Below are 19,703 nucleotides of genomic sequence, written 5' to 3' on the forward strand. Positions count from 1 at the left end.
ACTTCTATTGAAGTCCCCCAAATACGCAGGCAGGTGTTATTGTTCCCCACTGCAGTGTGAGGCTGTAGTTATACTGCCACCTAGTGGGCAGTACAGTTGACAGAGAATCCTCTTTTAGATGTACTTCTATAGCTGCTTTTACACATGCTGCCCAATTCTGATTTTTTTTCTTCACTAATTGGTCTTTTGACCAAAGATCACCTCTGAAACATATTTGATGTGAACAGATCTGATGTGATTGGTCAAAAGACCAATTAGTTTTTAAAAAAGATCAGAATTGGGCTGCCTGTGTAAACACAGCCTACCAGTGGAGGCTTCTGAGGGGAGGACGGCTCATAATAATGGCTGGAACGGAGTAAATGGAATGGCATCAAACACATGAATGGCATCCGCTCCAGCCATTACCACGAGCTCGTCCTACCCAATTAAGGTGTCACCAACCTCCTGTGCAGCCTATGTGTCGCAGAGGAGTATAGTTGCGCTCATTTTATGGAATGTAAACGTATGATTAAATGATTAAATTGAGACATATTACAAAACGTTCAGTTTATTATAGACTATATTATATAGGATTGCGGATTAAGACAAGTAAAGCTTTCACCAAATCCTATTTAGTCCTTGTTGGCTGCATGGATGAGCCTGGTGGTCTGTCTCTCCTCCACTACACATCTAGTTCCAACCTGATAGCTCTCAGACCCACATCTGGCCCCTCGAGTAGACCCCTGGTACATGGTTAGGCCCCTGGCAAAGACTGAAGGGGGTGAGATGGAGAGAAAGAGGGAGACGGAGGGGGGTGAAAAAGAGAACGTCGTAAAAGCGGGAGCACGGTTTGTTTAGCCATGTTGGGCTAATTGGTCCCGGCGGGCCAACTAATGGTTTTAGTTTTATGGCCGGCATCCGTTGAAAAATAACTGGGCACGAACACAGAGATGTTTGGTTTTATGCATTTTCATTTTTTCACAAAACCCAGAGAAATTAACCAAGAGTGAAGTCACCTAATTTAACGCCACACTTGCTGCAGCCTGAATGTGGATTATTTCAACAGATGCTCAATATGTTGCTCAATATGTAATAACTTAGCAGGTTATATGAAGGCAATAAATAATTGAATTACTTTTGGCATGTTTTAAAACTATGGCAAATACTGTAATTAAGTTTTACAGAAACAGAGTATTTCATGTTCAATATTTCAAAGGATTTATATTGAACTAGAATCTAGATTGTAGCTGATCACATATTTCAACTGGGTCTGTGCCTTGCCCTCCACACTGATTGACATGCTCTCTCTCTCTCTCTCTCTCTCTCTCTCTCTCTCTCTCTCTCTCTCATCAAGTTGTAAGTGCCCCCACTCTTATTCTTACCCTTCACCACCAGTCCATATTGTCCCTCTTCATCAGGCTGTGGCTCAAGCATGTGGCACCAACACAGTTCTCTCTCACATGGTGTTAGTCCGCCTCAATAAGCCTCAACCGCCTATCAAAGGATCCCAAACCAGCCTGTCATAATTTAGTTAACGAGTGTGTGTGTTCTCCTGAGTAACCTGATCCTAGATTAGATTCCCCCAGGGAGCTGCGGTCCTCCCAGTCCTGTGGTCTAGCATATGACCACAGCAAGAATGGCGAGAACAAATGCCAACTGTGAGTTGACGCTGCGGGCCTGGAAAGCCAACGCTTGTCCGCCTGGTAATGAAAAAACAACACAGGGTGAGGCTGGCATGATGGAGCGAGGCCTGGGCTGGTCGGCAGCTAGCACCAACACAACTGTCCCGGCCGCGTTAGTTGGCACTGGCCGTAGTGCTGTACCAGTTGTCACGGCCCCTAATCCTGCCTGTTGAATGACCTCATCATTGCTCGCCCGGCCCTGAGCACTCTGCAGCGGCTGCCATCGCTCGTTACTGCACCAGCCAGGCAGCTGTTGGCTGCTCAGCACACACACATACAACATGTTAAGGTATAAACAGACACATGTATGTGGAGATGTAAACATGCAAACACGAATAGCCTAAATAATTAGAAGCCGGTCTACAGTGGCTGTCATTACTCATTCCTGTAGCAGGCAGCCATTGGCTAGTCAGCACACACACATAGAACATGTAAAGGTATAAACAGACAAATGTATGTGGACATGTCAACACACATGAAACACACAAACATGCGTTATATAGCCTTAACACTTATAGGTGACTCTGCAGTGGTTGTCATCACTCGTTATAGCACCAGACATCCGTTGGCTCCTCACCACACTGAACATATCAACTGGCAGGCTTCCACAAAATACCTTTTCAATGATCTACACACAAAAGCATCAGGTCATATTTAACTGCTCACATGCACACACACTCAAACATGCATGTGACTAAAATAAAGAGACACTTGCTCTGTTTGCACCTCCTCCACACACACACACACACACACACACCCTCATCCCAGCTGTCACCCCTGCAGAAGCCCTACAAACACACATACTCACCCTCACACACACACACACACACCCACACACACACCATTTTCGTTCCAGTTCTGAACCAAATCTGCCCACTCTGAACCTAATCCGGTGTGTGTGTGTGTGTGTATTTGTGTGTGTATTTATGTGTGTGTGTCACCCTCTCACAGTGCCATGGTACCAGGCTTCCAGCTGAGCCCAGTAAAGTGGCACTGAGTCAGAGGGAAAGGAAAGGCATGGCTTGCATCCCAAATGGCACCCTATTCCCTGTTAAGTGCATTCCTTTTGACGAGAGCTAATAGGGCTCTGGTCAAAAGTAGTGCACTATGTCGGGAATAGGGTGCCATTTGGGACACATCCATGGTGCCTCATGACCTTTTACTGAGCCATTTACTGGGGCCTCCTCAGTGCTGTGAAATATTACTGCCACCTACAACACAATCTGCTTACATTTACGTCATTTAGCAGACGCTCTTATCCAGAGCGACTTACATGAGCAATTAGGGTTAAGTGCCTTGCTCAAGGGCACATCGGCAGATTTTTCACCTAGTCGGCTCGGGGATTAGAACCAGCAACCTTTAGGTTACTGGCACAACGCTCTTAACCACTAAGCTACCTGCCACCCCGAATGCTTAGAATCTACTCCTAGAGGAAAGAGAGGAGTGAACACAACTCCTTTGACATGCCTTGTACTTGGCTTATCTTCTCCTTCGTCTTTCTCTTTCTTTCTGTCTATCGCAATCTATCTCTTCGCCTAGATTATGAATTTGACCATGACTTGTACTTGGCTCCCTCTCCTCTCCTCTTTCTCCTTCTCCTTCTCTCTATCTCTCTCTCTCTCTTTCTCCTTCTCTCTCTCTCTCTCTCTCTCTCTCTCTCTCTCTCTCTCTCTCTCTCTCTCTCTCTCTCTCTCTCTCTCTCTCTCTCTCTCTCTCTCTCTCTCTCTCTCTCTCTCTCTCTCTCTCTCTATCGCAATCCATCTCTTAGCCTAGCTTACCCAACGTTAAAGCCTGAAACATAACCACCACTCCGTATGTAATCTGGCCTGTGCTTACGCTGCGTTTTTCCCTGCTGTTTGCTTGTGTACTCTTCCTGTCACCGCATCGCTCAGCAACCGATAGCGGCTAGCGCCATGTGTGAGGTCATAAATCACGTCACCTCTGCAACGGGAGACGGTGACACTGACACTTTCAGGAAGCACCCTGGGTGTGAGGGATTTTACGGCAGTGGGGCCCTGGGAAGCCCTGAATGCAGAGAATGACCCCATTAAGAGGTGACTGGCATCCCTCATATCCTTCCTTGTAGAGAGGACAACAAGTGGCGGTTAGCACTAGTCAATAAATCAGAAGGAGATGTATCTCTTAAGGGACCTCTGTGTAAACAAACAAGGAGGTAGAGAGAGGGAGAGAGAGAGAGAGACAGAGAAAGAGAGAGAGAGAGAGCAAGAGAGAGAAAGAGACAGAGAGAGAGAGAGAGACACACAGAGAGCGAGAGAGAGACACAGAGAGAGAGAGAGAGAGAGAGAGAGAGAGAGAGAGAGAGAGAGAGAGAGAGAGAGAGAGAGAGAGAGAGAGAGAGAGAGAGAGAGAGAGAGAGAGAGAGAGAGAGAGAGAGAGAGGTGGAGAAAAGAAGAATGAGAGTAAAAGAGAATAAATGCGTAGCAGATATATTTGCCCCATGATGATAATTATGGCACTATTTGAGTTTTCCGTCCTGGTTTAAAGAGGCCATGGAGTATTGAGCATGTATTATTTTCAACACTTCAGATGAAGCCCCAGCTACAGCTCTCTGAGGCCTAGCTATCTGAGACCTCCTGCTGGGTTACTGTTAAATTACAAATTAAAAGCCCAGGCCTATTTAAAAAGTTCCAAAGCAGGGAGGGTTGCCATGTTGCACTAGGCTACAATGTTGTCATGATGTTGGTGTATGAGAGTGCAACTGACACAATGACAAGTCTAAAGGTACGTCCAAAATGGCACCTCATTCCCTGTGTAGAGCCCTGGGCCCTGGTCAAATGTAGTGCACGATATAGGAATAAGCCACGAGGAGGAGGGGAAAGATTTTAAATATCGCACCAGTGTGATGTTGTCATTGACCTGGTATGGGTACATCAGTCAACTAGGGTGGCTGAAAGTAGTATACAAAAAATGCTAACATATAACGCAACCCATGGCTTTACCAGTCAAAATGAATTACAAACCTGCTAGTGTACATGGATCATGTAGATCCGTTCCACTCCACTAGCTTTATTGATTGTGTTTTGATCCAGTCTTGAGCTCTGCCTGGGCTCCTGAGCTGTCATTAATCAAAGTACGGTGTTACTTTAAAGTCCTTGTATGTGTGGAGGTGATGTCATGAAAATAAGTTGAATGTTTTATATGAGTCAAGTAATAGCATGGAAAACAATCCTATGGAGAGTTTGTTATAACTGCTTTCAAATCAAATCAAATCAAATTGTATTTGTCACATGCGCCGAATACAACAGTGAAATGCTTACTTACAAGCCCTTAACCAACAATGCAGTTTTAGGAAAAATAAGAGTTAAGTAAAAAATAGATAAGTAAAAATAAAAATAATTTAATAACAAATTATTAAAGAGCAGCAGTAAAATAACAGTATGGCGGCTATATACAGGGGGTACCGGTACCGAGTCAATGTGCAGATAGTCAAGGTAATTGAGGTAATATGTACATGTAGGTGGAGTTAAAGAGACTATGCATAGATAATAAACAGAGAGTAGCAGCAGCGTAAAAAGAGTGGTTGGGGGGCATTGAAGCTTGTTTTACTATTCTTATGAATCTCATTTTGGTCTTGTCGTGTATTAGGATTATGCCTTTGTTAAATGTTTTTAAGTGGAACTGAAAGAATGTTGATTTTAGTATCAAGAGGGAATGTTTTAGTGTAACGCCACATACAACAGACAGGAAGTGTGTTGTAGACAGGGGAGACTGGTGATTGGCCAGAAGAGGGAGCCCATCTTTTTGCATTGTTTATAAGTAGGGGTTAAACGATGAAAGGTTAGAGCGGCCATTCTGAGGCGTCGCTCTCCGGATGTCATGACATCTGTCACTTATGCTGAAGCTTGTGATCTGAATAAACCTTATGATCAAAGTTCAGTATGAGCGGTATCAGCAATAATTGTCACCATTCACCCGATACGACAGTCTCTCTCTCTCTCTCTCTCTCTCTCTCTCTCGCTCTCTCTCTCTCTCGCTCTCTCTCTCTCTCTCTCTCTCTCTCTCTCTCTCTCTCTCTCTCTCTCTCTCTCTCTCTCTCTCTCTCTCTCTCTCTCTCTCTCTCTCTCTCTCTCTCTATCTCAATCCATCTCTTAGCCTAGCTTACCCAACGTTAAAGCCTGAAACATAATCTGGCCTGTGCTTACTCTGCGTTTTTCCCCTGCTGTTTGCTTGTGTACGCTCCCTGTCACCACCACTTAGCTTTCCTCCCCTTTCACCAAGCACATGTTACTACCAGGAAGCACCATTTGGGGTGAGTCTCAAACAACATTAAAACATACCCATACTATAAGACTAAGGCCAACAGTAATAGCTTTTTAATCGAAACCCCAAGTCATCCCTAACACTTTCTCTGTCCCTGGTAATCTTTGTTCTCTCTGTCCACTTCAAGACACCCCAGGGATAGAGTGTGCTAGAGAGGGAGGGAGAGAGTGAGTGTCCGGCAGTCCAGTGGTGGTCACCCTGCCAAGGACTGACTGAGGGTCGTAAGGAGAGGGGCGCGCACTGGCAGGATGCCCCTCGGCCCTCGCAGCACTTGGTACTGTAGGGGCAGCTGAGTGAAGGTTCAAATGCTACCCCTCCCCCCTACCCCCCCCAACACTTGCTGGGTCTTTGGGTGGGGTGGGTGAGCGGCTGGCCAGGCGGCTGCAGGGCCCTTCAAGCCCCTCTTAAACCACGCTCAGGGCACCTGACCCTGGGTAAACTGACACATGCCTGGGGCTCTCTGGACGTAGATGGACGTGCTATGTGTTGTGACCCCGAGTGTGTTCTGACCTCACAGCAGCGGGTATGGTACACTGCCCCTATGTCCCCCATCCCTTCCAAATCAACTTCCAAGGCAGTGTTTTTTCTAGTACCCAAGCACCTGACCAAGGGCCTGCTGGCATTAGTTACTGTATAACACAATTGGGTTCAATTACAATTTGAAATATTTAGAATACTCTTAGCGTTTGCTTTAGCCTGCCTGGAGTGCCATATGGGCGGGATCTGCACCAGTCAAGCGCAATCAAGAACAGATAAAGCATTTGAAATGATTTAAAATAGCGTTAGAACCCAGGTCTGATGTAAAGTTTCAGAGTGTTGGTGGCTGTCTGAGATATTGCCATGGGCAACACTTCCCGCCCAAGGTGTGGCTAATGTGATGTTAAACTGTGGTCGTAATGATGTTGATGAAATCATACAGTAATTCGAAAAAGATTTGGATGGTTAAATAACATTATAGTGCTAACATCTGCAGGGACATAAAAGGAAGATAATAGTACTATTTGTGGCGTGTTTTTATTAGTTTGAGCACAAACAACATACAGTTGTGTCCCAGTTATCACATTGATCTCAACATGAAATAAACACGACGCTCGTCTCCTAGAACTCTAAGGAGTTGTGCACACGCATGCTGAAACACATGCACACACATCATACGCCCGTATTCAGAAGCACACTCGCAGGCCATATTTAACCCGCCTTGACAAGGCTGTTAATTTCTCTAGGAGCACGGATGAATTCCAGGGCCCTCTTTTTTTTCTCATCCCTCCTTTCCTCCTGCTCTCCTCCTTCCCTCCAAAATGTCCAGCTGTTCCAAGTGGAGACAGCTGCGTTTGGAGTGGAACCAATCTCAGCTGTCAGAGGAGAGAGAGAGGAGTGAGGGAGAGGTGGGGGAGTAGGGTTTAGGGGGTGAGTAGGGCAAGAAGGGGTGGAGGTCTAAAAATGCTGAAAGACGGCTTCAGTTTTGGGGCCAAGGAGAGGTGGCCTAGGCTGTCAGCTGTCCTTGTGCGTCCAGCCAGTCCCTCTTACTAGACCATTGAGTTGGGAAGCAGGTTCAACTCACTGGTTGGGCCATTAAAATGTCTCCTGAGTCCCTAAGAAGCATGAACTTCTTCACCTCTTTATTTCTATGAGTGCTGGGGTAAAACGGTCTAAAGGCACTGTCTCTGTGTGAGTGAGTGTGTGTGTGTGTGTGTCTGTTTCTCTCTCTCTCTCTCTCTCTGTGTGTGCTTGCGTCCGTCCGTGTGTGTGTGTGTGTGTGTGTGTGTGTGTGTGTGGAGAAAATGTCACAACAGACAGATCACCTTTTTGGACTGTGTGTGTCTGTTTCTCTCTCTCTCTGTGTGTGTGTGTGTGCGTGCGTGTGTGCGTGCGTGCGTGCGTGCGTGCGTGCGTGCGTGCGTGCGTGCGCGCACGCACGCGTGTGTGTGTGTGTGTGTGGAGAAAATGTCACAACAGACAGATCACCTTTTTGGACTGAGGTAAGTAATTCATAGAAAACATATTTTAAAAAGTAACAGAGGTCAAAAACACTCAATCCCGTTTATGACTTTGCAAATGTCAGTTGATCTGCCTGTTAATTTGTCTGTGATATGCCTTTATCTTTCCCATTGTCTTGATGTTGATTTGTGATGCCTGGAGCAACAACAACAAAAAGACTAAACATATTAATGTGAAATGAAAATAAAGTAAACATACATTTAAACTTGGTAATTGAATGGTCTTTCTTTTGCCCTTCCAAATGTAATGTCTGGCCTGTAGCTCCCTCTGGTGGCGCTTTACTAAAATCACACATTCAGATCACTGCAAACTTCAATAGACTGACTCTACTGAGTAATCAACAATACAATCATAGTTGTCAGGTGCAGTCTTCATTGTTCAAACTGTATTAAGTTATCATGCAGGTATAACGTGGTTAACAGAGCTATGGCTCTGCGTGGTAGTCTAGGATACAGTCTGAACACAGTTGATGTTAAAATAGACTGACTGGTACGCAGGTAAACATGGAGCACTAATTAAATTCCCATATTAGGAATGAATTTAGGTCAGTGTATTAAGTTATTTTAGTCTTTGAGTAAAGAAAATACTTGCGAAATGTGTGTCTGCTTATTCAAAAACGTGTGTAGGTTATTATTATAGGCAACACAGCAAATGGGTATCACTTTGACTTTGAATTATTGTTCAGATGTGAATATTGACATATGCATTAATGTTGAATAGCCATAGACTAATGAATTTTGCATCACTTCGAGATTAGAGAGTACCTTCGACATATCGTCGCAAAACCAGTGCAATCACAGTGCTGCGCATGTGCAGTGTTAAGCAAGTTCCTTTTCTGTCCACGAAATGTGGGCTACAACCAGCTGGATAGGTTTGAGAGCAGCCGATTTAGGGTCGTCAGTAGGTAGTTACCACAGCCACAAAGTCATAATTATGGCTATACCTCGCCTATTTCTACAATTTTATCTTCTTATAATCTGATTTTAAACCTAACCTTAAATGAAGACCAAAAAGCAGATTATTTTTTTCATGAATTTTTACGATAGGCCTATAGCCAATTTGACTTTGTAGTTGTGGTAACTAGTGACAACCCCGATTTAGCGGCATTTTAAAATGATTACTCTTCCAAAGAACTGGTAGGCATACTTTGTTGACTCATATAACAACAATTGGCCACTTAACGAGCACATACAAAGAAAAACTATGAGTTTGAAAGATAATGAATCATAATTGTTTGTTTTCAGCCTAAACAGCTCAATATTGCTCCACTTTACAGATAGCCGGTGGATTTATTTGAATGTGCGCTTTTCATGGTGCTGAATGGCTGTTAAAATGCAGTGCTCCTTTGAAAGTGTTTCAAAATTCCTACAAGCAGCACGCGCAGCGTGCAAAGCTTCGCTTGTCTTGCAAGGTGGCGTTTGTTCGTGCGTTGCTTGCTGGTCGCTGTTAATAACGCCTGCTGCCTATTGTTATTGGAAAAGGCTGCTGAAAGCCCAGTCTCATCATTGGCAAGGAAGAAGCGGGAGGGACCTGAACAAGGATAAGAGTGCAAGTCAGCTGTGTTTCAGGAGGTAGCCTAGCAGTGTGCGTTTTGCTCTACAGAGTGAAGACCCAAGTCGAACCGTTCACTCAAGTTTTATTGTGACATGAGGAAAGTGTCGCTAGGCATGATTTCAACGTGCAGGTGAAACCGGGAAGGAATTTTTTTATTTCAGTCCCACTGCACAACTTCTAAAACAAAAACTAATAATTTGACTTGTTTATCGTGCGCAACCGCTCAAATCTTTCGCGCCACTCTCAAACGTCACACTTTCTTATAATCTTTTAACTGTTTGGAGTGAAATGTCCCGCAAAAAGGCGGGTAAGGGCAAAAACGCCAACACCAGCCTGACGACAGGCAGCCCCATCGGAAAACAGAACGGGAAAAGTGGGAAGTGCACCGCAGGGACCGGGAGCGTGGTGCAGGCGAACGGTGTGGTTCATCCGAGCAGACCCTCACTCAGCAACAGCAGCGAGTTTTATGACATCGCATTCAAGGTAAGTGCACCTAAGCATAGCCCTTAATTTGTAAACAATAACATTAGGTTACTTCATTATTTTATCTCAGCATATTGCTAGTTTGTTAGGCTGTTATGATTCAACAGCATATCATCACATATTAGTGGCATAATCATGACAGGTTGATAGGCTACAGATGACAGGTTGATAGGCTACAGATGACAGGTTGATAGGCTACAGATGACAGGTTGATAGGCTACAGATGACAGGTTGATAGGCTACAGATGACAGGTTGATAGGCTATAGATGACAGGTTGATAGGCTACAGATAATACATGTAATGTGTGAATGCACGTCAAGCAAGTAGGCCTAGACCTAGGTTAGCCTACATGTTTGAAAGGACTAATGGGTTGTAAATGTTATGTTGTGTATAACTTTAATCACCACAGTGACCTTTTCCTGTTCACTTTGTCAAGCCTGGGGTGTTTTACAAGACCACAAAACACTCATTCATCAAACCGAGCTAATGCCTCTGCCACAGCTGTGTCACTAAAGACAATCGATAGCACCTCAGTAACCAATGAAGGTCACATGGGACCAAGAGCCAACAAATCTCATAATTGATTCTCTATTTGGCAGTTTTCTGTGTACTAGTGTAGCCATATAGTCTTAAGGCTAATCAACAGGTTATGATGGGTATTCATTCATCCTGTCACTGCTTCAAAGTGCGCTCTCTCTCTCAATTCAATTTAAGGGCTTTATTGGCATGGGAAACGTATGTTAACATTGCCAAAGAAAGTGAAGTAGATAGTAAACCAAAATGAAATAAACAATAAATATTAACAGTAAACATTACACTCAGAAGTTCCAAAAGAATAAAGACATTTCAAATATCATATTATGTATATATATACAGTGTTGTCACAATGTGCAAATAGTTAAAGTACAAATGGGAAAATAAATAAACATATGGGTTGTATTTACAATGGTGTTTGTTCTTCACTGGTTGCCCTTTTCATGTGGCAACAGGTCACAAATATTGCTGCTGTGATGGCACACTGTGGTTTTTCACCCAGTAGATAAGGGAGTGTATCAAAATTGGGTTTGTTTTCGAATTCTTTGTGGATCTGTGTAATCTGAGGGAAATATGTCTCTAATATGGTCATACATTTGACAGGAGGTTAGGAAGTGCAGTTTCCACCTCATTTTGTGGGCAGTGTGCACATGGCCTGTCTTCTCTTGAGAGCAGTTGTAAATGAGAACTTGTCCTCAACTGGCTTACCTGATTTAAATAAAGGTGGAAAAAAAAGTCTGGTCTGCCTACGGCGGCCTTCCTCAATAGCAAGGCTATGCTCACTGAGTCTGTACATAGTCAAAGCTTTCCTTAAGTTTGGGTCAGTCACAGTGGTCAGGTATTCTGCCACTGTGTACTCTCTGTTTAAGGCCAAATAGCATTCTAGTTTGCTCTGTTTTTTTTTTATTTCTTTCCAATGTGTCAAGTAATTCTCTTTTTTTGGTTGGGTCTAATTGTGTTGTTGTCCTTTTTATTTTATTTTTATTTCACCTTTATTTAACCAGGTAAGCCAGTTGAGAACAAGTTCTCATTTACAACTGCGACCTGGCCAAGATAAAGCAAAGCAGTGCGATAAAAACAACAACACAGAGTTACATATGGGGTAAAAAAAACATAAGGTCATAAAATACAACAGAAAATATATATACAGTGTGTGCAAATGTAGCAAGTTATGGAGGTAAGGCAATAAATAGGCTATAGTGCAAAATAATTACAATTAGTATTAACACTGGAATGCTAGATGTGCAAGAGATTATGTGCAAATAGAGATACTGGGGTGCAAAAGAGCAAAATAAATAACAATATAGGGATGAGGTAGTTGGGTGGGCTAATTTCAGATGGGCTGTGTACATGTGCAGTGATCGGTAAGGTGCTCTGACAACTGATGCTTAAAGTTAGTGAGGGAGAAGAGTCTCCAGCTTCAGAGATTTTTGCAATTCGTTCCAGTCATTGGCAGCAGAGAACTGGAAGGAATGGCGGCCAAAGGAGGTGTTGGCTTTGGGAATGACCAGTGAGATATACCTGCTGGAGCGTAGACTACGGGTGGGTGCTGCTATGGTGACCAATGAGCTAAGATAAGGCGGGGATTTGCCTAGCAGTGATTTATAGATGGCCTGGAGCCAGTGGGTTTGGCGACGAACATGTAGTGAGGACCAGCCAACAAGAGCGTACAGGTCACAGTGGTGGGTAGTGTATGGGGCTTTGGAGACAAAACGGATGGCACTGTGATAGACTACATCCAATTTGCTGAGTAGAGTGTTGGAGGCTATTTTGTAAATGACATCGCCGAAGTCAAGGATCGGTAGGATAGTCAGTTTTACGAGGGCATGTTTGGCAGCATGAGTGAAGGAGGCTTTGTTGCGAAATAGGAAGCCGATTCTAGATTTAACTTTGGATTGGAGATTCTTAATGTGAGTCTGGAAGGAGAGTTTACAGTCTAACCAGACACCTAGGTATTTGTAGTTGTCCACATACTCTAGGTCAGACCCGTCGAGAGTGGGGATTCTAGTCGGGTGGGCGGGTGCCAGCAGCGTTCGATTGAAGAGCATGCATTTAGTTTTACTAGTGTTTAAGAGCAGTTGGAGGCTACTGAAGGAGTGTTGTATGGCATTGAAGCTCGTTTGGAGGTTTGTTAACACAGTGTCCAATGAAGGGCCAGATGTATACAAAATGGTGTCGTCTGCGTAGAGGTGGATCTGAGAGTCACCAGCAGCAAGAGCGACATCATTGATATACACGGAGAAAAGAGTCGGCCCAAGAATTGAACCCTGTGGCACCCCCATAGAGACTGCCATAGGTCCTGGGGCTCTGTGGGGTCTGTTTGTGTTTGTGAACAGCGCACCAGGACCAGCTTACTCAGGGGACTCTTCTCCAAGTTCATCTCTCTGTAGGTGATGGCTTTGTTATGGAAGGTTTGGGAATCACCTCCTTTTAAGTGTTTTTTAACGGCTCTTTTCTGGATTTTGATAATTAGTGGGTATCGGCCTAATTCTGCTCTGCATGCATTATTTGGTGTTTTTCGTTGTACACAGAGGATATTTTTGCAGAATTCTGAGTCTCAATTTGGTGTTTGTCCCATTTTGTGAATTCTTGGTTGGTGAGTGGACCCCAGACCTCACAACCATAAAGGGCAATGGGTTCTATAACTGATTCAAGTATTTTTTGGCAGATCCTAATTGGTGTGTCGAATTTTATGTTCCTTTTGATGGCATAGAAGGCCCTTCTTGCCTTTGTCTCTCAGATCGTTCACAGCTTTGTGGAAGTTACCTGTGGCACTGATGTTTATGCCGAGGTATGTATAGTTTTTTGTGTGCTCTAGGGCAACGGTGTCTAGATGGAATTTGTATTTGTGGTCCTGGCAATTGGACCTTTTTTGGAACACCATTATTTTTTGTCTTACTGAGATTTACTGTCAGTGCCCATGTCTGTCTCTGTTTCTCTCTCCTCTCTTATCATTTTCCTCTCCTCCCCCCCTCTCTCCATCTCCCTCTCTCTCTCTCTCTCTGTCTCTCTCCCTTTCTGTGCCATACAGTGGGGGGGAAAAGTATTTAGACAGCCACCAATTGTGCAAGTTCTCCCACTTAAAAAGATGAGAGAGGCCTGTAATTTTCATCATAGGTACACGTCAACTATGACAGACAAAATGAGAGAAAAAAAATCCAGAAAATCACATTGTAGGATTTTTAATGAATTTATTTGCAAATTATGGTGGAAAATAAGTATTTGGTCACCTACAAACAAGCAAGATTTCTGGCTCTCACAGACCTGTAACTTCTTCTTTAAGAGGCTCCTCTGTCCTCCACTCGTTACCTGTATTAATGACACCTGTTTGAACTTGTTATCAGTATAAAAGACACCTGTCCACAACCTCAAACAGTCACACTCCAAACTCCACTATGGCCAAGACCAAAGAGCTGTCAAAGGACACCAGAAACAAAATTGTAGACCTGCACCAGGCTGGGAAGACTGAATCTGCAATAGGTAAGCAGCTTGGTTTGAAGAAATCAACTGTGGGAGCAATTATTAAGAAATGGAAGACATACAAGACCACTGATAATCTCCCTCGATCTGGGGCTCCACGCAAGATCTCATCCCGTGGGGTCAAAATGATCACAAGAACTGTGAGCAAAAATCCCAGAACCACACGGGGTGACCTAGTGAATGACCTGCAGAGAGCTGGGACCAAAGTAACAAAGCCTACCATCAGTAACACACTACGCCGCCAGGGACTCAAATCCTGCAGTGCGAGACATGTCCCCCTGCTTAAGCCAGTACATGTCCAGGCCCGTCTGAAGTTTGCTAGAGTGCATTTGGATGATCCAGAAGAGGATTGGAAGAATGTCATATGGTCAGATGAAACCAAAATAGAACTTTTTGGTAAAAACTCAACTCGTCATGTTTGGAGGACAAAGAATGCTGAGTTGCATCCAAAGAACACCATACCTACTGTGAAGCATGGGGGTGGAAACATCATGCTTTGGGGCTGATTTTCTGCAAAGGGACCAGGACGACTGATCCATGTAAAGGAAAGAATGAATGGGGCCATGTATCGTGAGATTTTGAGTGAAAACCTCCTTCCATCAGCAAGGGCATTGAAGATGAAACGTGGCTGGGTCTTTCAGCATGGCAATGATCCCAAACACACCGCCCGGGCAACGAAGGAGTGGCTTCGTAAGAAGCATTTCAAGGTCCTGGAGTGGCCTAGCCAGTCTCCAGATCTCAACCCCATAGAAAATCTTTGGAGGGAGTTGAAAGTCCGTGTTGCCCAGCGACAGCCCCTTAACATCACTGCTCTAGAGGAATGGGCCAAAATACCAGCAACAGTGTGTGAAAACCTTGTGACGACTTACAGAAAACGTTTGACCTGTGTCATTGCCAACAAAAGGGTATATAACAAAGTATTGAGAAACGTTTGTTATTGACCAAATACTTATTTTCCACCATAATTTGCAAATAAATATATTAAAAATCCTACAATGTGATTTTCTGGAAATGTTTTTCTCATTTTGTCTGTCATAGTTGACGTGTACCTATGAGGAAAATTACAGGCCTCTCATCTTTTTAAGTGGGAGAACTTGCACAATTGGTGGCTGACTAAATACTTTTTTTCCCCACTGTACCTAAATGTGGAGCCAAACTCTCTTACCCCGGCTCTCCTTCTGGTGATGTGCCTGTCTGTCTTTGAAGTGACTGTTTGATGTGATGACTGGTTGCTTGTTTTTCTCTTATCTCTGAGTATTGGAAATATTGTATTCCCCGCTGAGTGTCATTTCTCTACTACATTTATTTACCTCTGAATGTAGCATATCTTTTTCCATAGAAATATGTATTTTAGGACGAGCCAACTGATTAAACAAAGGGAAGTGGTGGTTGTTAGGATGAACCAACATGGTTTTTAAAGAACAGGTTGTTGTGTTTTGATGAGCGTTTAACTGATTGATTGACAGCTTTCTTCCCAATCACCATCCTGTTGATGAGTCACTGTTAGTTAGGCTGTCTGAATGGTAGCCTATTTCTCTGATACACTCCTGTTGCTCCAATACGAGTGAGGATATACTGAACGAAAATATATGTTTAATGAGCTGAAATATAAGATCCCTGAAATTTTCCATATGCACAAAAAGCTTATTTATCTCAAATTTTGTTAACAAATTGTTTTACATCCCTTTTAGTGAGCATTTGCCTTTGCCAAGATAATCCATCCACCTGACTGTTGTGGCATATCAATAAGCTGATTAAACAGCATGATCATTACACAATGCCACAGATGTCTCAAGTTTTGAGGGAGTGCGCAATTGGCATGCCGACTGCAGGAATGTCCATCAGAGCTGTTGCCAGAGAATTTATTGTTCATTTCTATACCATAAGCCACCTCCGTTTTAGAGAATTTGGCAGTACGTCCAACCGGCCTCACAACCGCAAACTCTGTGTGTGGGCGGGTGGTTTGCTGATGTCAATGTTGTCAACAGAGTGCCCCGTGGTGGCAGTGGGGTTATGGTATGGGCAGGCATAAGCTACAGACAACAAGCACAATTGCATTTTATCAATGGCAATTTGAATGCAAATTTTTACTGATCACGCTCTTCGTAGCCGATGTGAGTAAGACTTTTAAGCTGGTCAACATTCACAAGGATTACCAGGATGTGTACTCCGAGCATGCGCTGACCAACTGGCAAGTGTCTTCACTGACATTTTCAACCTCTCCCTGTCTGAGTCTGTAATACCAACATGTTACAAGCAGACCACCAAAGTCCCTGTGCACAAGAACACTAAGGTAACCTGCCTAAATGACTACCGACCCGTAGCACTCACGTCTGTAGCCATGAAGTGCTTTGAAAGGCTGGTCATGGCTCACATTAACACCATTATCCCAGAAACCCTAGACCCACTCCAATTTGCATACCGCCCCAACACATCCACAGATGATGCAATCTCTATTGCACTCAACACTGCCCTTTCCCACCTGGATAAAAGGAACCCCTATGTGAGAATGCTATTCATTGACTACAGCTCAGCGTTCAACACCATAGTGCCCTCAAAGCTCATCACTAAGCTAAGGACCCTGGGACTAAACACCTCCCTCTGCAACTGGATCCTGGACTTCCTGATGGGCCGCCCCCAGGTGGTAAGGGTAGGTAACAACACATCCGCCACGCTGATCCTCAACACGGGGGCCCCTCGGGTGCGTGCTCAGTCCCCTCCTGTACTCCCTGTTCACCCATGACTGCATGGCCAGGCACGACTCCAACACCATCATTAAGTTTACCGACGACACAACAGGGGTAGGCCTGATCAATGACGAGACAGCCAATAGGGAGGAGGTCAGAGACCTGGCCTCTCCCTCAACGTGATCAAGACAAAGGAGATGATTGTGGACTACAGGAAAAAGAAGAGGACCGAGCACGCCCCCATTCTCATCGACGGGGCAGTAGTGGAGCAGGTTGAGAGCTTCAAGTTCCTTGGTGTCCACATCACCAACAAACTAACATGGTCCAAGCACACCAAGACAGTCGTGAAGAGGGAATGACAAAACCTATTCCCCCTCAGGAGACTGAAAAGATTTTGCATGGATCCGCAGATCCTCAAAAGGTTCTACAGCTGTTCCATCAAGAGCATCCTGACTGGTTGCATCACTGCTTGGGTATGGCAACTGCTCGGCCTCCAACCGCAAGGCACTACAGGGGGTAGTGCGTACGGCCCAGTACATCACTGGGGCCAAGCTTCCTGCCATCCAGGACCTCTATACCAGGTGGTGTCAGAGAAAGGCCCTAAAAATTGTCAGACTCCATCCACCCTAGTCATAGACTGTTCTCTCTGCTACCGCACGGCAAGCGGTACCTGGGCGCCAAGTCTAGGTCCAAGAGGCTTCTAAACAGCTTCTACCCCCAATCCATAAGACTTCTGAACATCTGAAGCCCCCCCCTGTTTATTATCTATGCGTAGTCACTTTAATAACTTTACCTACATATACATATTACCTCGACTAACCGGTGCCCCCGCACATTGACTTGTTTCCGGTACCCCCTGTATATATCCTCGCTATTATTATTTTTACTGCTGCACTTTAATTATTTGGTACTTTTATTTTATATTGTATGTGTGTGTGTGTGTATGTATATGTGTGTATATGTATGTATGTATATATATATATATATATATACACATATACAGTGGGGAAAAAAAGTATTTAGTCAGCCACCAATTGTGCAAGTTCTCCCACTTAAAAAGATGAGAGAGGCCTGTAATTTTCATCATAGGTACACGTCAACTATGACAGACAAAATTAGAAAAAAATTCCAGAAAATCACATTGTAGGATTTTTTAATGAATTTATTGGCATATGATGGTGGAAAATAAGTATTTGGTCAATAACAAAAGTTTCTCAATACTTTGTTATATACCCTTTGTTGGCAATGACACAGGTCAAACGTTTTCTGTAAGTCTTCACAAGGTTTTCACACACTGTTGCTGGTATTTTGGCCCATTCCTCCATGCAGATCTCCTCTAGAGCAGTGATGTTTTGGGGCTGTCGCTGGGCAACACAGACTTTCAACTCCCTCCAAAGATTTTCTATGGGGTTGAGATCTGGAGACTGGCTAGGCCACTCCAGGACCTTGAAATGCTTCTTACGAAGCCACTCCTTCGTTGCCCGGGCGGTGTGTTTGGGATCATTGTCATGCTGAAAGACCCAGCCACGTTTCATCTTCAATGCCCTTGCTGATGGAAGGAGGGTTTCACTCAAAATCTCACGATACATGGCCCCATTCATTCTTTCCTTTACACGGATCAGTCGTCCTGGTCCCTTTGCAGAAAAACAGCCCCAAAGCATGATGTTTCCAACCCCATGCTTCACAGTAGGTATGGTGTTCTTTGGATGCAACTCAGCATTCTTTGTCCTCCAAACATGACGAGTTGAGTTTTTACCAAAAAGTTATATTTTGGTTTCATCTGACCATATGACATTCTCCCAATCCTCTTCTGGATCATCCAAATGCACTTCAGACGGGCCTGGACATGTACTGGCTTAAGCAGGGGGACACGTCTCGCACTGCAGGATTTGAGTCCCTGGCGGCGTAGTGTGTTACTGATGGTTGGCTTTGTTACTTTGGTCCCAGCTCTCAGCAGGTCATTCACTAGGTCCCCCCGTGTGGTTCTGGGATTTTTGCTCACCGTTCTTGTGATCATTTTGACCCCACGGGGTGAGATCTTGCATGGAGCCCCCAGATCGAGGGAGATTATCAGTGGTCTTGTATGTCTTCCATTTTGATTTCCTCTAAACACTTTTTTCCTGCTGCATTTCAGTTTTCGGCCGCTTTCGAGTTTGTTCCTGTTGTTTTTTTTATCTTTTTCGCTCTTTCGACTGTGTGCTTTGAGGCGATGGGTGAGGGCTGGGACAGGTTCGTTTAATAGAGATTTCAAGTCTACAGAAGCAATTTAAACTTTTGTAAGAAAACAGTAGATACTTACAACAGTTACTTATAAATTAATAAGAGACAGAACTTTGGGGTTTGTAGGTGACTTTCTCAAATCCTCATACTTGATTTTATTGATATTTTGAAGGAATTTCTCTATTTAATTTCAGTGGGGAGAACAAGTATTTGATACACTGCCGATTTTGCAGCTTTTCCTACTTACAAAGCATGTAGAGGTCTGTAATTTTTATCATAGGTACACTTCAACTGTGAGAGACGGAATCTAAAAAAAAAGAAATCAAAAATCCAGAAAATCACATTGTATGATTTTTAAGTAAGTAATTTGCATTTTATTGCATGACATAAGTATTTGACCACCTACGAACCAGTAAGAATTCCGGCTCTCAAAGACCTGTTAGTTTTTCTTTAAGAAGCCCTCCTGTTCTCCACTCATTACCTGTATTAACTGCACCTGTTTGAACTCGTTACCTGTATAAAAGACACCTGTCCACACACTCAATCAAACAGACTCCAACCTCTCCACAATGGCCAAGACCAGAGAGCTGTGTAAGGACATCAGGGATAAAATTGTAGACCTGCACAAGGCTGGGATGGGCTACAGGACAATAGGCAAGCAGCTTGGTGAGAAGGCAACAACTGTTGGCGCAATTATTAGAAAATGGAAGAAGTTCAAGATGACGGTCAATCACCCTCGGTCTGGGGCTCCATGCAAGATCTCACCTCGTGGGGCATCAATGATCATGAGGAAGGTGAGGGATC

At 44.0% G+C, this 19,703-nt stretch overlaps 1 protein-coding gene across 1 annotated transcript in view; it reads left to right on the plus strand.

Annotated features, from left to right (window-relative positions):
• Nucleotides 1–9,346: 9,346 nt before the first annotated feature.
• Nucleotides 9,347–19,703, plus strand: part of LOC121550172 (ras-related protein Rab-26-like) — a 127,218-nt gene continuing 116,861 nt past the window's right edge. Inside the window, exon 1 of the mRNA XM_045210912.1 lies at nt 9,347–9,977. Within this exon, the coding sequence (XP_045066847.1) occupies nt 9,783–9,977 (195 nt within the window). The 5' untranslated portion in view covers nt 9,347–9,782. The remainder of the gene's footprint in view (nt 9,978–19,703) is intronic.

The sequence above is a fragment of the Coregonus clupeaformis genome, chromosome 35 (genome assembly GCF_020615455.1).
Source record: "Coregonus clupeaformis isolate EN_2021a chromosome 35, ASM2061545v1, whole genome shotgun sequence".
Taxonomy (NCBI): Eukaryota; Metazoa; Chordata; class Actinopteri; order Salmoniformes; family Salmonidae; genus Coregonus; species Coregonus clupeaformis.